This window comes from Pantherophis guttatus, chromosome 6 (assembly GCF_059756535.1).
Source record: "Pantherophis guttatus breed Tessera chromosome 6, ASM5975653v1, whole genome shotgun sequence".
NCBI classification, from domain to species: domain Eukaryota; kingdom Metazoa; phylum Chordata; class Lepidosauria; order Squamata; family Colubridae; genus Pantherophis; species Pantherophis guttatus.
This window is the reverse complement of record NC_142068.1, coordinates 80,823,014-80,840,717: the sequence shown is the minus strand read 5'-3', so window position 1 is coordinate 80,840,717 and position 17,704 is coordinate 80,823,014. Positions and strand designations below refer to the sequence as shown.

The window sequence follows — 17,704 nt, the reverse complement described above, 5'->3', positions numbered from 1 at the left end:
AAAACTAAATTATGCCTTTTTTCCACTATAGCAGGGCTGTCAAACTCACATTGTCACATGTTATATTGGGACTTTCCCCCCCTTTACTAAACTGGGTGTGGGGGTGGCCAGTTCATGACGCATCCGGGCTGTGAGTTTGACAGCCCTGCTCTATAGTGTTGGATCAAAAAGAGGGTTAAAACAGCTTTGCTTGAATACAGTGAGCAAATGGGAGCCTTAATAAGGAGCCTCCTTTAATAATAGGTTCTAGTATTGAACACTCAAGTTTTAGAAAAAATCCTAACATTCAAGTGGCATCTGCCTCTGAATTACTAAGCTTGTTAGTAATAGTACAAAGGGTAGTGTGTATTAACAGGATCATACAGTCAGATTCATAAAGATGTGTCCATCAAAGCAAGGACTTCATTATGTAAGCCTCTGATAACCAATATATTGATACTTTGGCTCAAAAGAGGCAAGGGGGATGGATCATTCTAGCATCAGTTTCATTCTTCATTCTAAATAAGGGTGCATTCTAAGATTAATGCAACTGAATCAGGTTCCCACACATTCAGAGTGTCAGTATCTGTATGGAAGACTGTTATTTTCTACTTCAAGATTTCTTATGTAGCATTAGCATGACTCATAACAAAACCTACAAGTCCCTTAATGAGATTACTTTTTGTAAACATTAGTGCTATACACCTTCTGGTCACATGGGACCAATATAGCTGTGATAAATGTTTCGCAAATTTACTGGGAATATATTTTTTTTATTTAATGGAAATATGTGTGTATCAACTGCTATTACACAAGCAGTTACATAACAACAAAGTGAATGATTTGAGCACCAGGACAAGCTGAAAATTGTTGAATATTTTTTCCAATGTTTACAAACACTTGTATTTTAAATTAATCAAATTTTATTTATGGTCATTGACCAAAATTTCATGTAAAATGCCAAACATCAAACGCATAATAAAGTAAAATGCTAAAAGACAAAAACTTTCTGACATGGAACAGTATCAGAATTATTAGATATAATTATATAGTTACCCATTTCACCAATTGTGACCGAACACTACTTTCTTTTGAGATTTCTAAGAATTTAGTAGCTGATAACCGTAGTATAATACATTCCACGATACAATTGGAATAAATTACAAGAAAGGGTGATATTAATTCAGAGCATCATGTATGGCACAATAGTATGTGTGATGGTGAGTGAATGACACCCTCCAAGCAATTCTTTAAGGGAAGAAAAGGTTGCTAGGCCTCCTTTCCAGAAACCTTGATGACTTGGCATTAAGCCTAGAAAGTCTAAAACAACTACCTGTAAAGGACAGTTGAAAATGTGGTATAAATAACATTCTTTTCTAAAGGCTAAGCTTAAACACCAGTAAGAAATTATGTTCCCCTCTGTAAGTCTAGACCCAGAATGCATTTCTTTTTGATGTCTTTTAAGGACTCTTGGAATCTTTAAGGATTTCCAGATATTGGATTGAGAAGCTGTAGTAGTCAACCTTGAAGCTGTGCTTTTTAAAAAAATTTTTTAAAAAACCTTTCAAAATATTACAAAATATGCAGTCAATTTAAAATCTTGGTGTATTTCCACCACAGAAATTAACAGCTTGTTCTTAGACAATGTTTGTACATAAGAAATGGATAATGAAATGGAATTTGATGAAGATTCTAAGCTCATATTTCTTCAAAGGCTGGATGGTTTTGATCAAATGTATCACCTGAAATTGAAGAGGAGCTGATTTTACAGCCAATAAAATTACTCATTTGGAATCAGTTCCCCAAATATTTCAGAGCCTGTCTGCAATTATTAAGTATATATGTGTCTTTTCTCAGAATTGTACCTTTCTTGCAAACCCATGTAAGAACATACTTAAAGAACTGTTAGTGACAAGTGTCATGTCCAAAGCATTATTTGGGAATTGAATCACTTCACAGCCCTGCTGATTAAGCAATAAAGTTCAACCATCCCACAGCTGATATGGGGGGGGGAGAGGGAGAATAATAAACGATCATGTGTTAAAGTTAATAACTCATGAGCTTGTAATTATTAGAACATTTATTTTAAAAATCAGTTGTATGGTAGTTAAGGCTTACTTTGACATTTTGATACAAGAATTTCAGAATTATCAAGTTGGAAACGACCTTTCTCCCTTAAGAGTCGTCCTCACTGAATGCTCCAGTAAAGTAGAATTTCTCAGCTTCAGCAGCTAGGATGTGTGGCCTTCAACTCCCAGAATTCCCCAGCCAGTACTAAGAATCCAGTCTCTCATAACTGAGAACTCATCAATTCATGTGGTTGCCTGGTTCTATCCCAACAGCTTTTTATAGACAGGGAGTTCCCCAGTAATTTCTTGTACTATCTCAAACCTATAAAAAGTTATCTATGTTTTAGATAGTATCCCTTGAATACTGAAAACTAATTAAAATTACAGAACAGCACATCACTGCACCAAATTTTATTGACCTCAGTAGTTATATTTGCCTTTCATGGATCCTGTACTGATCTTATATTGCAACTCCATATTTTTTTAATACATCTGGAAGGCACCTAGTTGTGAAAGAGGAATCAAAAAGAGGAAGATTCAAAAAGGGGTGGTTGGTTTAGAATAGATCAATCCAATGGAAAAACGCATTGTAGCTTTTCAATAGGCAAGGCTTTCACGTTAAAAACTGTTCTCAACATCTATTAGAAACAACCCACCGTTACAACAAGACTACCATTTTTTAAAATTACACCCTCCATTTTTCAAGTAAAATTGTTAATTACATAACAGTGGTTTTCCAAAAAGTTGATTTAAACAAAGAATCTTTTCTTCACTTTCCTACAAGACAAATAAAAGCAACCCTATCTTGGCCTGTTCTGTTAACAATTCATTTGGCAATTGGCTATTTTGTAATTTATATTCCTTATAGATCATTTTGAATAACTTTTTACATTAAAAAGAAGTGCAAATAGTTTGTGCGTAAGTATAAAAGCTCTATCTATACAAAAAATCCAGCTAGGCTTGTCTCTAAAATGAGTTTTTGGAGACAATTTTTAAGATACATTCTTTTCGCAAGTCTACCCCAACCAATCTTATACAATAGATGGAGAACTCATCTAAAGTTGCTACTCTGCCAATCTTTTTATGTGGCATTGCTTGTCTGACAACCATGGTGTAGGAAAGAGACATCTCTCAAGTGTGCCTACTACTCTTCCTTGATATTATTTTGCAACTATTGTAAATGCTGCATGTTAACCAGTTTTGGTTTTTTTTAATTTGATTTATATGCCACCCTTCTCTGGAGACTCAGGGCGGCTTACAATGCGTTAAGCAACAGTTGGGGAAGTTAACCATGGATTTTGATTCCAGAGGTTTAACACGATAAGAGACCCTTCTCTCCCTAACCTTTCTCATCTGAACCTACAAATGGAAATCATTCAGCCCTAAGCAGTCTGTTCTAGATCAGGGATCTCCAACCTTGGCAACTTTAAGACTTGTAGACTTCAACTCCCAGAATTCCTCAGGCAGCTTTGCTGGCTGAAGAATTCTGGGAGTTGAAGTCTACAAGTCTTAAAATTGCCAAGATTGGAGACCCCTTGTTCTAGATGGATCCTCAACATGAATTTCCCCATGAGAAGCATATCCTTCCATCTTGCTAAACTAGATCCTCTAACTCCTACCTACTACATTCACTATAAAGCTGCATAAACCGTTGCCCAGAAGCTGGAATCAGAGGCCAACTTGTGTACAAACACCGGAAAAAATAACCGAGTTCTGCCACCTGAACAAATATATATTTGTTTATAATTTGCCTAATTCAACTTTGCCCACACGTAAGCAACAATGCTTTTTCAGTGGAAGTGTCAGGGAGGACACCAAACTATACAAATAGTGCAGTAGATGTAAACGTTATCCAGCTCCAATTTCAGCTTCTCGGCTTCCCCTGTTCTCAGCATAAAGCTTTCATTACAAGGTCAGTCCTGCACCACATACTAGAATAGCCCTCTGACAACAAAAAATAACAGAAACAGAACTGCAAAGCAGATGCATTTCAATCATTGCCTCAGCACAACTGTACAAAACAAGACTTTGATTCTGGTATTGCAAGAACAATGGCAAAAGACGTAGTTTCCATTATTTTGACATTAAGGGCATTAAGCCGGAATTGCAGTAATATATATATAAGCAGCCAACACGACAGCACTCATCCTCCTAGCGAGAATGTTTTATAACTTCTGCAGAAGACTTAGGGCATATTGGAGGAACATCTTTGTATGAGTAGTGCATGACAGGAGTCACAGACGCGAACCGGCTTTGGTGAAGATGGCAAAGGCAACTCGTTGTCAGAGCAGGCATTGCAGAAAATTTCCCCACAGTTTCTACAATGATGCTAAATAAAATAAAAAAGATTTTTATGCCAATATAATTTGTCTACTAAGCAATAAGTAACCAATGATAACCGGTCTACCAACCTAGATACCTATTTTTGTGAGTTAAAAATAAATGTTCTCTACCAAACCTTAAAAGGTATTTTATTTGGAAAATCATTACAGGAATTATCCCAATTTATTGACTGCTACGTACAGAACTGGTAAAATAGCTACCCTAAAATTTCTACAGCATATTTTCAGAGAAAACTGAGCCAGCCAAATGGCTGATAAAAATGTCCAAGCACAGGGGTGTCAAACTTGATTTCATTGAGGGCAGCATCAGGGTTGTGTTTGGCCTCGGGGGGGGCAGGGGGGGCGTGGCTAGCTCAACATCACTCGTGTCGGGGCACTTGTGGTGGCCCAATGCTCTGCCAGCAAAAACGGGCTCCCAAGCTCCATGTTTGGCTGCGACGGCTTCCTGCAACCCTCTGCCAGCAAAAATGGAGCCCAGGAGGGCCGTGGGCGGCCCTCCCTAGCTCCATTTTTGCTGGCAGAGGCACCACAGGCCAGTCCTTTGCTGTTTCTAGGACAGCCCCTCAGGCCAGATTTAAGCACCCTGCGGGCCAGATCTGGCCCCGGGCTTTGAGTTTGACACCCCTGATCTAGTGAGTGAAAATATGTTTTTATTCATAGCAACTGATAAAATTTACTGCACGTAATGAGCAGTACATCTTCTGGCACTTGATACATTGCCAGGTTTTAATCATTTTTAATTAATAAAAGACAAGACGACTTTTAATATAAACTCACCTTCCTCTTGGAAAGAGAAAATTCTTTTTCACATAATTTGCAGTGAGTAGCTTCTTTGTCCTTCAACCAGACCAGGCCCTAGTGAGGAGAAAAGACGCTGTCTGAACCAAACCACTCAGGTGCAAAACTATTGTTTTGTTACACGCCATTCAGGATTTACCAAAGGGCAACATTTGCAGAGTAAGCCTTTCCTAAGCAGATCAGAAATCTTTCAGTAGAAATTGTATTCTTTAAAACCAGAGTTTAAGTTCAGAGAAAGGGAATGGACTTCACTGCAAAAGTTATGTGTGAATTTGTTGATCCTCATCTGAAATATACTGAAATAGCATTTTAAAAAAATAAAGCTAGGAACAGAATAAAGATATACCAAAACATTTAAAAATTGAAATAGGTGTTCCCATCTTAACTGAAAGTTAAGATATTCTTTTAGAAAATTTGAAACACCAGTGTAAGCCTCCCGGTGCTTCTGGAGTAGCATCTGGTAACATCAGACCAACATATCTCAAATTGAAAATATTTTGTACACGCTGAAATAGAACCCAAATGCACAGTGACAATAGTCATATAACAATTTATGCTCCAATTTACAAAGGAACCTGTAAGTTTAAGGCAGAAAAGCTAATACTTTAAATTAATGAAAGAACCAACTCGGATTATCGGTTACCACCCCAAATATTACTAACCTGAAGTGTTTTGTTTGCTTCTTTTATGTCTTCTATTTTAAGCTTTGATCTAAAGAGAAGACATGATTTAGAAATTACGGGCAATAAAAGTAAGGGGCACATACATCAGTACTTTTAGAGATTCTAGTCTGGAATCAAAAGGTGCAGAAGCTCACCCCTTTTCCTACTCATTGTGTACCTGCGGATAATAAATTCACTAAAACCATTGTCATTTCTGGAATTAACTAAGTTGTGTGTTACTATGGAGATTATCAGGCCCTATGAGTTCCACCCTGATCCCAATTTCCAAGCTAAATTAGCGTGAACTGCGCGCTTTATAAGGAGAAGATGAACAGGTAATTAATTGATAAGACACTTTGGAATAATTTCTCCCAAATAGCCCAGAAAGAGACTTTTTCATAACTAGCCAAAATCATCTCTTTAAGAAGGCCTTCCTTATTTCTGGATAGGTGTCTTCACTGTGAGACTCCTATTTATTTGTATGGTTCTGTTTATATTAAACTACCTCACGTCCACCAGAGGCGGTCTTCAAATATTGAAAATAAAAGGGTAATTTATATACCCCAAAATTTAAACTCTTGGAGGTTTACAATACTCATGGCAATGGGAATGCTGCTGGGAAGAAGGGTCACGCTAATGTTTGAAGAGACAAAGATTCTGAGCCTGTGGATGGTATCAAAGAGAAAAGCTACGACGAGGACACTTCCTATTAACAAATTGGAAACATCATTCTTAGCAACTCGGGAATACAGTGCAAGAAACTGGCTGCACTGAGCAACAACTGCTGTTTTAGACATAAAGTTGGATGCTGCCACGCTGACAGTCCAAATGAAAAATGACTATATTTAAACAATAACATTTCCTAACTAGAAAACTGGCTATGTGAAAATGGTGACTAAAAAAATTTGACTCTTCTGATCAATAAAAAAAAAGCTCAGAATATTTCTGGGGGGTGGGGGGACAAACATGCTTTTCTTTTCTTGGGAAATCTAACAAAGAGATTCTGGATTTTGAAAGTGATGTATTTCTCTTGAGACCATAACACCTAATATAGTTACCGCACATAATTGTTCACTTTTATCCGATGTCCATTACAAGGTACCCTGAAACCCAGAATTCCTTTAAGTGACCTAATTGATTGTTAGTTTGATTTGAAGGGAAATAAAAAACCTGGCTTTGCTTTCAGAATTTGTATATTTGTATTATTCCTATAATATTTGATAAATTTATTTCTTTATCCGTTTTGTTATTTAAATAAGTACTTGTTCATTTTTTGTGATGACAAACTGCTGGAAGCTCTGGTCGCTTTAAATATTTAAATTGTAATTTAGGATTCAGACACACGAAAATTCAAAATGAATGCTCAGTAACATCAAGATATGAAATAAAAATATCTTATTGTCTGTTTTAGAGCCCGATCTTAACTGTGGGACCATTCAGAAGTCAATCCCACTTAGACTAGATATCTTGCAAGTAGAAAAAAAAGCTAAGCGAAGATGGTTTGGTTGTTTTCAAAGTAATTTTTCTTTCAAGCGTCTTATTTTTACTGTTTCTTTATAATATGTATCAATAAACTAATTCATTTCAGTTCTGAAATTCTGAGGCTGAATTCTTTATTACTTGAATACCACACACTAGTATTCTTCTTAGGGTTAGATGGGCTGTATAAACTGTACATTAAAGGCTTATCTTGAATAAAATTCATAGAAGGACCAATAATACCTGGAAAACATACTTCTTTCTCCCACACAAGTAGGTGTATATGTGGCATCTACTGCCCATGGAAGCTTCTGAAGATCTGGATACCTAGCAAGCTGACTTGGCTGTTAATTTTCACAACAGTCTGAATACATGTCATGTGCCAATGGAGCAGGAGTGGGCAACTATGCTGGCTCAGGAATCTGGGAATCCACAGGTCATAAAGTTGCCCACTCCTGCAACAGAATATGAAATGCTTAAATTATAAATGATTCCTAATTAGTCCATTCCACATTGGGATACCTGGATAATTATGCCTCTTCCCTTTAAAAGGAAAAAAAAAAGGAAAATTACTCGCTAAGTTTGCCGGCTAATTCTTGGAGAGCTTCTTCTTGATCATGACAAAGATTTCTCAACTGCTTGTTTTTTCCCTGTAACTTTACGAATTCCTTAAATAGAAACAAACATAATTAATTGATACACAAAGTACAACAATAATTGACATTGAGAAATGTACATCAGGCATTTCTTTGGTTCAAATAGGCGCTCAACGAAAACTGGATTATCACATATTGATACCCACAAACTATTATTCAGAGGCAAGTGAAGGAATAAGGATTCATTTTATGTCAGAACAGGATAGATCATGTTTTTCAACCTTAACAAGTTTAAGATGTGTGGACTTCAACTCCCAGAATTCCTCAGCCAGCATGCTGACTGCAAAATTCTGGGAACGGAAGTTCACACATCTTAAATTTGCCAAGGTTGAAAAGCATTCGGATAGAGGAAAACAGGAAAAGCATCTGAACTGAGGCACAATTGTTTCTAGGGAGTGATGTGAAACAATATATCTTCAGCCAGCACCCTGAGACTTCAAATCCAGGAAAAAAGCAAGTGATTTCTCTTCATTCCAAGACAGAATGATTCTGACTTATCAAATGCTTGGATGGATGGACGGACGGACGGATGGGTGGATGCAGGGGTGAAATGCTACCGGTTCACTGGAACCGTTAGTAAAAAAAATTCTTAAAAAAGTAAAAAAAAAAAAAAATTCCGACAATCAGCTGTGCCATGCGATTTATATTGACTAGAAAGCGGGGAATACTGCTTTCTAGCGAATCTAAATTGCACAGCACAACTGTTCCCCCCTCCTCACTGTTCTACTTTGCCGAGTCAGAAAGGCTTCTTAGCGCCTGTGATGTGCATGTGAGCACATTTGTTTTTAATGGCCCCCTGCATGATGCCAATATATGAAAATTAAGAATCCCACATTAATTCTGTAAAATATCTAAAAGTAAAAGGAAATGCTAGTAAGCACTGATTGTTAATGTGAAGGTTGATAGGCTTAGAAAAGTATACTATGTCTGAATATTCCCATTTGATGAAACCGATTTCATTTCCACCTCTGGGTGAAACAAAGGCCCCGACTTCTAAACAAAGTTTATCAGCTCACCTTACAAATGGCCATTTAGTGAATATTAGGCATTTTTAATATATCTTCGGAGCTACTGATCAGGATCAGGATTCCCCACTTTTCCCCCACCCCCACCCATGTATAAGTGGTTGAAAATAACATTTTTGCTTGCCCCCGCAAAGACCCAGTTTTCCACATTTTCCAGTCTGCAGCCTCTATCAAGGGAAGCTTCAGGCAAAAAAATTCTGCCAGCTCTCACCCTGGAAGTCTCCCACAGCCCACCTGCTTGTAGCCCTTTACCCAGATCCCCTCACAACCACCTCATGAAGCGTGCAAAGGCCCTTTCTGGTCTACCCTGTCCCTGTACTGTTTTTAATCAGGATTCATGTTTTGAGAAATTACTTTTTTAAGCGTAATGATTTGCTGAGTCTCTGTTTGTAGAAAACAAGTCGTTTCTTTTTCCTTTTTAAGGTCCTCTTCCATGGTTTGTCTCCATTCTCTTTCTATTTTCAAATCTGTCTCCAACTGACACCTAAAAATATAGAATATTTTAAAAATTCATTCAAGCTGGAAGAATGTTTTCAAAGCATTAGCTTCATTTTAATTAATGTAATCTTTTAATTAGTTCCAGAAACCACATGATAAATATTTAATCTCCTTTAAATCATAGCATTAATCTAATTATAGGTACTTGATATGCTCAATAGACCTCAGTCTGGTTGAGACGTGACAGCCCTCTCCCAATACTTCTCAGGCTATCCCAGGGAAGAAGCTGTGGATTTAGTCTCTGTAAGGCCCAAAAGTACGACAGGAACCATTGAGTGGGAGTTTTATAGAGCAAGACCCAAACTTGAAATAAGAAGGTCTTTCTTGGCCATGACAGTTATGAAACAGCGGAACATCCTGATTCCTGGAATCATGGTGCTCCATCCCCAGAGGTTTTCAAACCAAGACTAGGCAACAATTTGCCTGGGATGATCCGAAATTCTTGTTCTGAGGAGAGGTTGAACTAGAAGATCCCCAAAAATCCTTTCTGACTTCACCATTTAATCATTCTATGACTATTCAACTCAAGATACATTATCAATGTACTATAGGAGAGCCAGTCTGATGTAGTAATGAAGATGCTGGCCTAGAAACCAGGAGATAGTTAATTCTAGTCCCCTTTAAGCATGAAAGTCAGCCAAGTGACTTTGGGCCACTGTCTTTCCCCCTCAGCCTAACTCACTTCACAGGTTATTGATTAGGAAAATTAGGAAAATTAATAAAGGAGGGACAAAAATGAATAAATAATTCACTTAGAAAACATGGTGTTTCTTGGGGAATTTGTTTGAGAAAGAAAAGTGTTAAAAGGCAATGGTTGAAATACATGTATGGATGTATTTATTTATTTATTAGAGTGGTGCCTCACCTTTATTTTGTTTAATTCAAGACAAGAGGGTATAATTTTTGTCAAGAGTATGAATATTGATGGACTGAAATAGATCAGTCAATTTATTTTATTTTTATTTATTTTATTTTATTTCCAATTTATATACCGCCCTTCTCCCTGAGGACTCAGGGCAGTGTACAGCCAGAATTAAGAACATGAAATACAAATATTAAAAAACAATTAAAATATATATAAATATGGCCCAAAAATTAAAAATCACAAACCAATTAAAACATTTAAAAATTTGTTCTTAAGCCAGCCCGGCTTGCTGGAAAAAATGGGTTTTAAGGGCACGACGGAAGGCACTGAGGTCTTGGATTCTCCTTATCTCTGGGGGCAACTGAGTCAATGGGGACTGAATGGAGACATGGTAACAAGGTCAGCCAATGAAGGCTGTTTGGAAACAGAAACTTAAGCTAGAAGTCTGGGTGTGGCTTAGGCAACTGAGTCTGTGCAGAAGCTTAACTGCCCTGTATAGAGGAGGCTCTCTTTGTATTAAGCTCTGTGTTCAGCTCTGAAGTGAAACAAGCCTGGGCTTGTCTGCTCTGCTGAAATGAAACTAACTGTTCTCTCCTGCCTTGTGTTTTGCTTGTAACTGCTACTACGTTGAAGAAGAATCTATATTGGTATTGTACATTTATCTTCATGTTTTATTATGTATATAAAGAAGTTAATGAATCCTGCTGCATCAGTTTGCCTGTGTGTGCTTTCTGGATTTGATTTCTGCAACAAAATCTTACAATCTTTCCAACAACAGCCCTGAGAGGTGGGCTGGGTGAGAGAGGCCAACCTAGAAACATTCTAAGAGATGATTAGAACTCACCATCTCCTGTTCCTAATCCTGCGCCTTAATAATTTCCATGAAATAATATATTAAAAGTCTACACAAATTTCTGCAAAGAAAAATACTGCGTACCCAGGACAAGGTATTGTTCTAAATGGATAATATAGTAAAAGTATATGCTGACATATACATATTAAAATGTTTATAATAAAATATTAAAAGTACTCCAGTTTCCTCAAAATCAAAGTTACTTACACTTGGTTTTCCTTTTGGGCAATTTCTTTCTGAAGACTTTCAGATTTATTCATATAATCTTGTTTAACTTTCTTGTCCTCACTGTCTGCTTCCATGTGAGCCTTCTCTGCTTGCTGCAATCTGGTGTAATTCAAATCAACTTTGGGTAAAACTGAAGCTAGAATTTGGATGTAAAGGATGAAGACAAATAAAAGGAAAAAAATGGGGAAATAGAACATTTCTAAATGAAAACAAAGTTTGGGGATAAACTCACTAACTCAAATGAGAGACCCAGACAATGCCTACAAATTCAAATTAAGCATCTCACTATCACCACAAAACATCCATAAATTTCTCCATTTTTTTTTATTTGGGATCCTTGATAAACAGGCGCCATCATGGCAGAGTGATACATATTTTAGGTTTCATACATACAGAGTGCTGAGCATTTAAGCTCTTACGGTTATGATTTCTTTTTTGAAAAGGAAAAACCAAACTTCAAATAGCCCAGCCAACTGGCTTCACAAAAGAAAAAAAAGGGCACAGGGACGTCCTCAAAGGCAATGAAAAGAACCATAATGGTGGCCCTGTCTATGTGGTTGCAGCCACCATCTTGACTTTTTTTGACTTTCATCTACTGATTGCAGAACTCTGGATGATTTCACTTAGGACCCAAATAGTATATTTGAGACCCAACACAATACGTGCCGAGAAAAGTCGCTGGCTGTCTAATACAGTATTTCTCAACCGTGGCAAGATAAAGATGAGTGGACTTCAATTCCCAGAATTCCTCAGCCACAATTCCTTGCAGGGGAATTCTGGGAGTTGAAGTCCACACATCTTCGAGATGAGAAACACTGGCCTAATGCGGCTTTTCTGGCATCAGTTCTGTGGTCATTAACACTGGTCTAATGTAATACCTATGGCATTATGTAAATAGTTGGATTCCCACCCAGGGTTGAGAACAGAGAAGAAAACAGATATATACTGCCTGGCAGAGCAATCCACCTAGACTTTTCCTGTCACTTCTCTTCTGATCTCATACATAAGTTGCTCCAAAATTTCTTTCTAAGGAAAAGGGAAGCGGATGATCTCCCCATCTTCCCATGGATCATCTACATTCCAAGGATAATCAAAGTGTGAAGTGACTCTGTGCACTGAGCTTTTTTAGGCATGGCCAGGGGTTGGCTGCCGGGGGTTCACAGGGGTTCGGGAGAACCGCTAGCTAAGATTCTGTGCAGTTTGGAGAACCCCCAAATCCCACTCCTGGCTGGCCCCGCCCACCCCATCCTGCCCCTCCCACACAGCCTGTTTTGGATGCAGGTAAGTGCGGAGGCTCGGGGAGGGCGAAAAACGGGCCTACCGGAAGTTCGGGAAGGCCGGAAACGAGTTCGTTTCTGGCCTCCAGAGGGACTCCGGAGCCTGGGGAGGCTGTTTTCGCCCTCCTGGAGGCTCGAGGAAAGTCTCTGGAGCCCGGGGAGGGCAAAAACACCTTCCCGCCATGGTGCAGGAGGCCAACTAGGCCCACCATGGCCACGCCCACCCAGCAACCATGCAGAGAACCCCTTGCTAAAATTTTTGAAGCCCACCGCATGGCATGGCACTAGCCTCACTTGTGGGGGGGATCTTGCTTTTGAAAACACTGCCTATGCCTAGAGAAGTTTGTAGAAACCATCCAGTAAACCTTTAGTAAAGAAGGTTGAAAGGGGATTTATCTTGAGCTCTAATGCAAGGGTGTCTGTTAGAAGGGGTGGGGGTGGGAGTTAGTTAAAATATCCAAATGCCAGCAGCCATTTGTGCCATCAATGTCCCACCCCCAAACCATGCATTCTGTGTAAAAAGGGGGCAGGGCTTCTGTTGCATGGCTGTGGCTGCCATCTTGACTTTTCTGACCCATCCACCCCAACACTCCTGCTCTATTGCTAATATGTTCCTAAAGCTCCATCTGTAAGGATGATTCCCCCTCAGCTTTAAAGGCAGAGGCGTGGGAGAAAGCCCCTTTCCAAAAAAACTAATTGTAAAAGCCTTTCTACCCAGGCAGACATCCAAGCACAAATGAATAATTTCCATTCCATGATTGAATGCTATCAACTATAAATAAAAAGTATTTCCATAGTCCCCCTTTCTTTTGTACCACAAAGGAGATGCACACATACATTCCACTGAAAGAGGTTTTTATGCTTCACCAATGTCCACCAGTTAATTTTCATTGCACTACTTCTTCGGTTCAAAGCATGGTGGATTTCCAATTTAATTCCTCGTTTTAAAGCAAAATATAATTCTCCCAGCACAATTGTGGGGCACATCTACACATCTTAAAAACAACATTGTGCAAAGATTAATATATTCAAAGATCATCCGGAAGACCATGTTTAATTCTTGTCCTTATCAAAACACCAAGAAAAGATCTATGTAAACAGAGGTTAAATTACAATCTGTAAGATCTTTTCTGAACCTTTTTCCCCCCTACCAGCTTCACTGTCATAAAAATAGTGCTAGCTGAACTTGAAGTCAGTCTCTGTTTATCATTTGCTAGATAAGAACACTGTGATTTTGAAAAGATCAATTCCAACGAGAAAATGTTAAATTAAGATTTCTATGGTCACTTCCTTTCAGAAAAACAAAGCAGGAAATCGGTGTCAGAAACATGGTCTGATGAGAATACTACACTGACATCCGAAGTAAACCAAATACATGGACAATAGACTCAAATCCAAGCGTCATAACTCAAAGCTCATTTTCCTTGTGTAAAGCACTGCTGACTGTTTGCTCCATTATGAATTGCTTTGTAAGAACCGTGGCTTCAAAATGATATATCTTTAACCAGCTTGTACTGGGGCTGCCCTTCACGACTGGAGCATTTCACCAAAGTCATAGCAATAGTCCTAGTCTGCGTTAACAATTCTTTGTCACTTCAGATGTGAAATGGATAAAAATCAAAGGCAAAGGCAATAAAAACATCCAAAAATGTGGGATAAAGGAGAAAAGAAAAAGAAAGAGGAAAAACGATGTCAATAAAAGAATACTCATGCTTACTAACGTTTTAATACAGAATCATGTTTTTGTTCAATAGACTGGATTGAAAAAGAAAACAACGATGAGACTATGGATGTTTACATTTTTAAGCAATTAGAAAATCAACCGTTTTTTTAACATACTTCTAGGATTGTGATTTGACAACTGCACTAGTGTGCAAATTCACAGGCCAGGAATTGAAGAAAAAAAGGAATAAGCGTTTTTGTGTATCCTGTTCTAGACCTCCTCCCCAGGGGTGAAATCCAGCAGGTTCTGACAGGTTCTGGAGAACCGGTAGTGGAAATTTAGAGTAGTTTGGAGAACTGGTAGTGGAAATTTTGTGTAGTTTGGAGAACCGGCAAATATCACCTCTGGCTGGTCCCATAGTGGGGTGGAAATGGAGATTTTGCAATACCCTTCCCCTGGAGTGGGGTGGAAATGGAGATTTTGCAGTATCCTTCCCCTGCCACGCCCACCAAGCCAGGCCCCCAGAACCGGTAGTAAAAATTTTTGAATTTCACCACTGCTCCTCACTTTGCTTCTCCCAGGAATATGAATGGCTAAGCAAACTGGAAAGCTCACTCTGATATGTTTAGCATTACACTTAAATCAGAACACAAGTGTCCTCAAGGATGTGTTGTAATTAAAGCCCTATTCCTTTTTCTGTGCAAGACAGTGAAAAAGATGTAGGGCAGAGGTGTCCAACCTTGGCAACTTTGTGGGCTTCAACTCCATGGCTGGCTGGGGAATTCAGGGAGTTAGACACCCCTGGTGTAAGGGTATTGGTCAAGGCTGATAATTTTTTTTGACACACAAGCCTGCAGACACCTCCAACCAGGATAAATGATTTATTTCACCGTAAGTCTCAAATAAGATTGTCTTAGATTTGAGGCTGAATCAACCATGGCTAGAAACATCATGAGTTCTCTACTAGAAATTTCTGCTAACAAGTGAAACCAAGTCAGAAATAAAGGGTAACGCTCCCTCAGAATACTGCCATGGTAAGTAAAGGTAGAGGTAAAGGTTCCCCTCGCACATATGTGCTAGTCGTTCCTGACTCTAGGGGTGGTGCTCATCTCCATTTCAAAGCCGAAGAGCCAGCGCTGTCCAAAGAAGTCTCCGTGGTCATGTGGTCGGCATGACTCAACGCCAAAGGCGCACGGAACGCTGTTACCTTCCCACCAAAGGTGGTCGCTATTTTTCTAGTTGCATTTTTTACGTGCTTTCGAACTGCTAGGTTGGCAGAAGCTGGGACAAGTAACGGGAGCTCACCCCATTACGCGGCACTAGGGATTCGAACCATGGTACCAATTCTCTAACTTTAATATCTACAGCCTCAACTCTAGGGTTATTTTACAAGCTCTTAAGCTCTTATGTACATCTTGCCTTATATTTAATCTCTTTTCATGGAACTAATATCAACAAAAATATAACCTGCTTCTGAAACGACTCCATTTTACATGCAACCTGCTGCATAGATGAGGAAACCAATTAACTCCCCCGCCCCCCAAAAAAAGTCTTTGAAAATTTGAATTCTATAGCCATCAGCCAATCACAAAATATAGCAGGTCATGTGCAAGCTGAGCCTCCCAGGGTTTTCTGACGGCCTGATAGCTGCTGGTATCGGAAGGCTGTGCAGGCCACATCTAGCCAAAAAAAAAAAGTGGGGGGGAACAGAGCCCCTGCATTGGACTGAAAACATTCCCTGTGGCTTTGCTACCTTTCAACTCATCCTTCAATGCATCATCAGTCTACAATTGCATTTAAAAGGAGATCCAAGTCTTATCCTCTACTGCCTCAGAGTTTGCTGCTCCCAGCACAGTATATATTTAGGTCAAAGGGAGCTTGGAAGAATTGCTAACAATATGGTAAAGTCAAAAGGGAGGAACGCTTTGGAAGAGCTAACTGTAATGAGCTATAATGAGCTTTGGTGGCGCAGTGGTTAGAGTGCAGTACTGCAGGCCACTTCTGCTGACTACCGGCTGCCTGCAATTTGGCAGTTCAAATCTCACTAGGCTCAAGGTTGACTCAGCCTTCCATCCTTCTGAGGCGGGTAAAATGAGGATCCAGATTGTTGGAGACAATATGCTGACTCTGTAAACTGCTTAGAGAGGGATGTAAAGCACTATAAAGCAGTATATAAATCTAAGTGCTATTGCTATAATGTGATTTAGAGCAGAAAGGAAGAGTGGATTCCTGCAACTCGGGGAGGCGTCTTCTCTGTTTCACAGAAGTATGTGAAAGCAGATCAGTTTGAATTATGGCTGTTCTTGCATGAATATGTATTTAAAGTTAAGAGCAAGTTAAATGTGAAAAATTATGTCCTATTCCTTTTGGCTCAATATGCAGGTTACTGGGTTTAAAACCTGCCAAATTAACATGTAGTGCTAAGCCAAGGTCTGTGCCATGTTACTTAACATAAGTTGGATCAAACCCAGTTTCTACTTTCCTTCCATCACCACCATCATCATCATAAGTTAGCCAGACAAACTTTTGAAGTGTTTATTTTGATTTTTTTTTTGCAGATGCTCAGCTCATCAATGCATATGAAGTAGAGATCGTGGTTTTAAAAGAAAGATCTTAATCCATGGATTATGAATCTGGGCATTAAACTGAGCATGAAAAATAAGTGATGATTATATAAAAAATACAATTAAAATTTGCCAAGGTTTGTATCTGAGAGGAAGATATAAGCCCAGGACTTCTCTTGCACTAACATGGGCAAGAGAAAATGAGTAAGAAAAAAACTTTAAAAACTCATGTTGTACCTTTGTTCCAGATGCTTCATAGTTGCGGTAATCTCACTAGTTTTATCCTCCAGGCGACCAATTATTTCATTCTTTTCTTTCATGGCTTCATCTGAAAACTATTATTAGAGATTATTCTATTACAATATGGTAATTGTCATGCAATATAGCTTTTCTTTCTTCTGCTGCTTTCTTCTCTTGGAACCAACTCTGAATGCTGAAATCTCTGCTGAAAGTAGCAGTAGTGTCCAGTGGTGGGATTCAAATAATTTAACAACCGGTTCTCTGCCCTAATGACTGGGGTGGTGGGCGTGGCCAGGGGGTGTAATAGGCAGCACTTGGCCTCCTGCACCCCCCTGGGGGCAAAAACGGGCTGTGGGGGGCTGCGTTGCACCCCCCCAGCACCCTCCATTTTGGGCCTAGTAGGCCTCCCTGCAGCCTCCTGGGAGCAAAAACGGGCCACGGGGGGGGGCACACACACCCCGCATCCTGTTTTGGGCCTAGTAGGCCTCCCCGCACTTACCTGGGAA

The 17,704-nt window shown here is 39.2% G+C and overlaps 1 protein-coding gene across 2 annotated transcripts in view; it reads right to left on the bottom strand.

The window, feature by feature from the left end:
* Nucleotides 1-879: 879 nt before the first annotated feature.
* The window catches only part of RUFY2 (RUN and FYVE domain containing 2), a 38,674-nt gene continuing 21,849 nt past the window's right edge, over nt 880-17,704 (bottom strand). Inside the window, exons 12-18 of one of the 2 annotated variants that reach the window (XM_034438660.3) lie at nt 17,196-17,293; nt 11,434-11,553; nt 9,365-9,494; nt 7,903-7,997; nt 5,851-5,899; nt 5,168-5,245; nt 880-4,377 (exon numbers count right to left, since the gene is read on the bottom strand). In XM_034438660.3, coding sequence (XP_034294551.1) covers nt 4,234-4,377; nt 5,168-5,245; nt 5,851-5,899; nt 7,903-7,997; nt 9,365-9,494; nt 11,434-11,553; nt 17,196-17,293 — 714 coding nt within the window. In that variant the 3' untranslated portion in view covers nt 880-4,233. Of the gene's footprint in view, nt 4,378-5,167; nt 5,246-5,850; nt 5,900-7,902; nt 7,998-9,364; nt 9,495-11,433; nt 11,554-14,111; nt 14,325-17,195; nt 17,294-17,704 lie in introns of those variants that run through there. The other variant, XM_034438661.3, reaches the window with a different exon arrangement.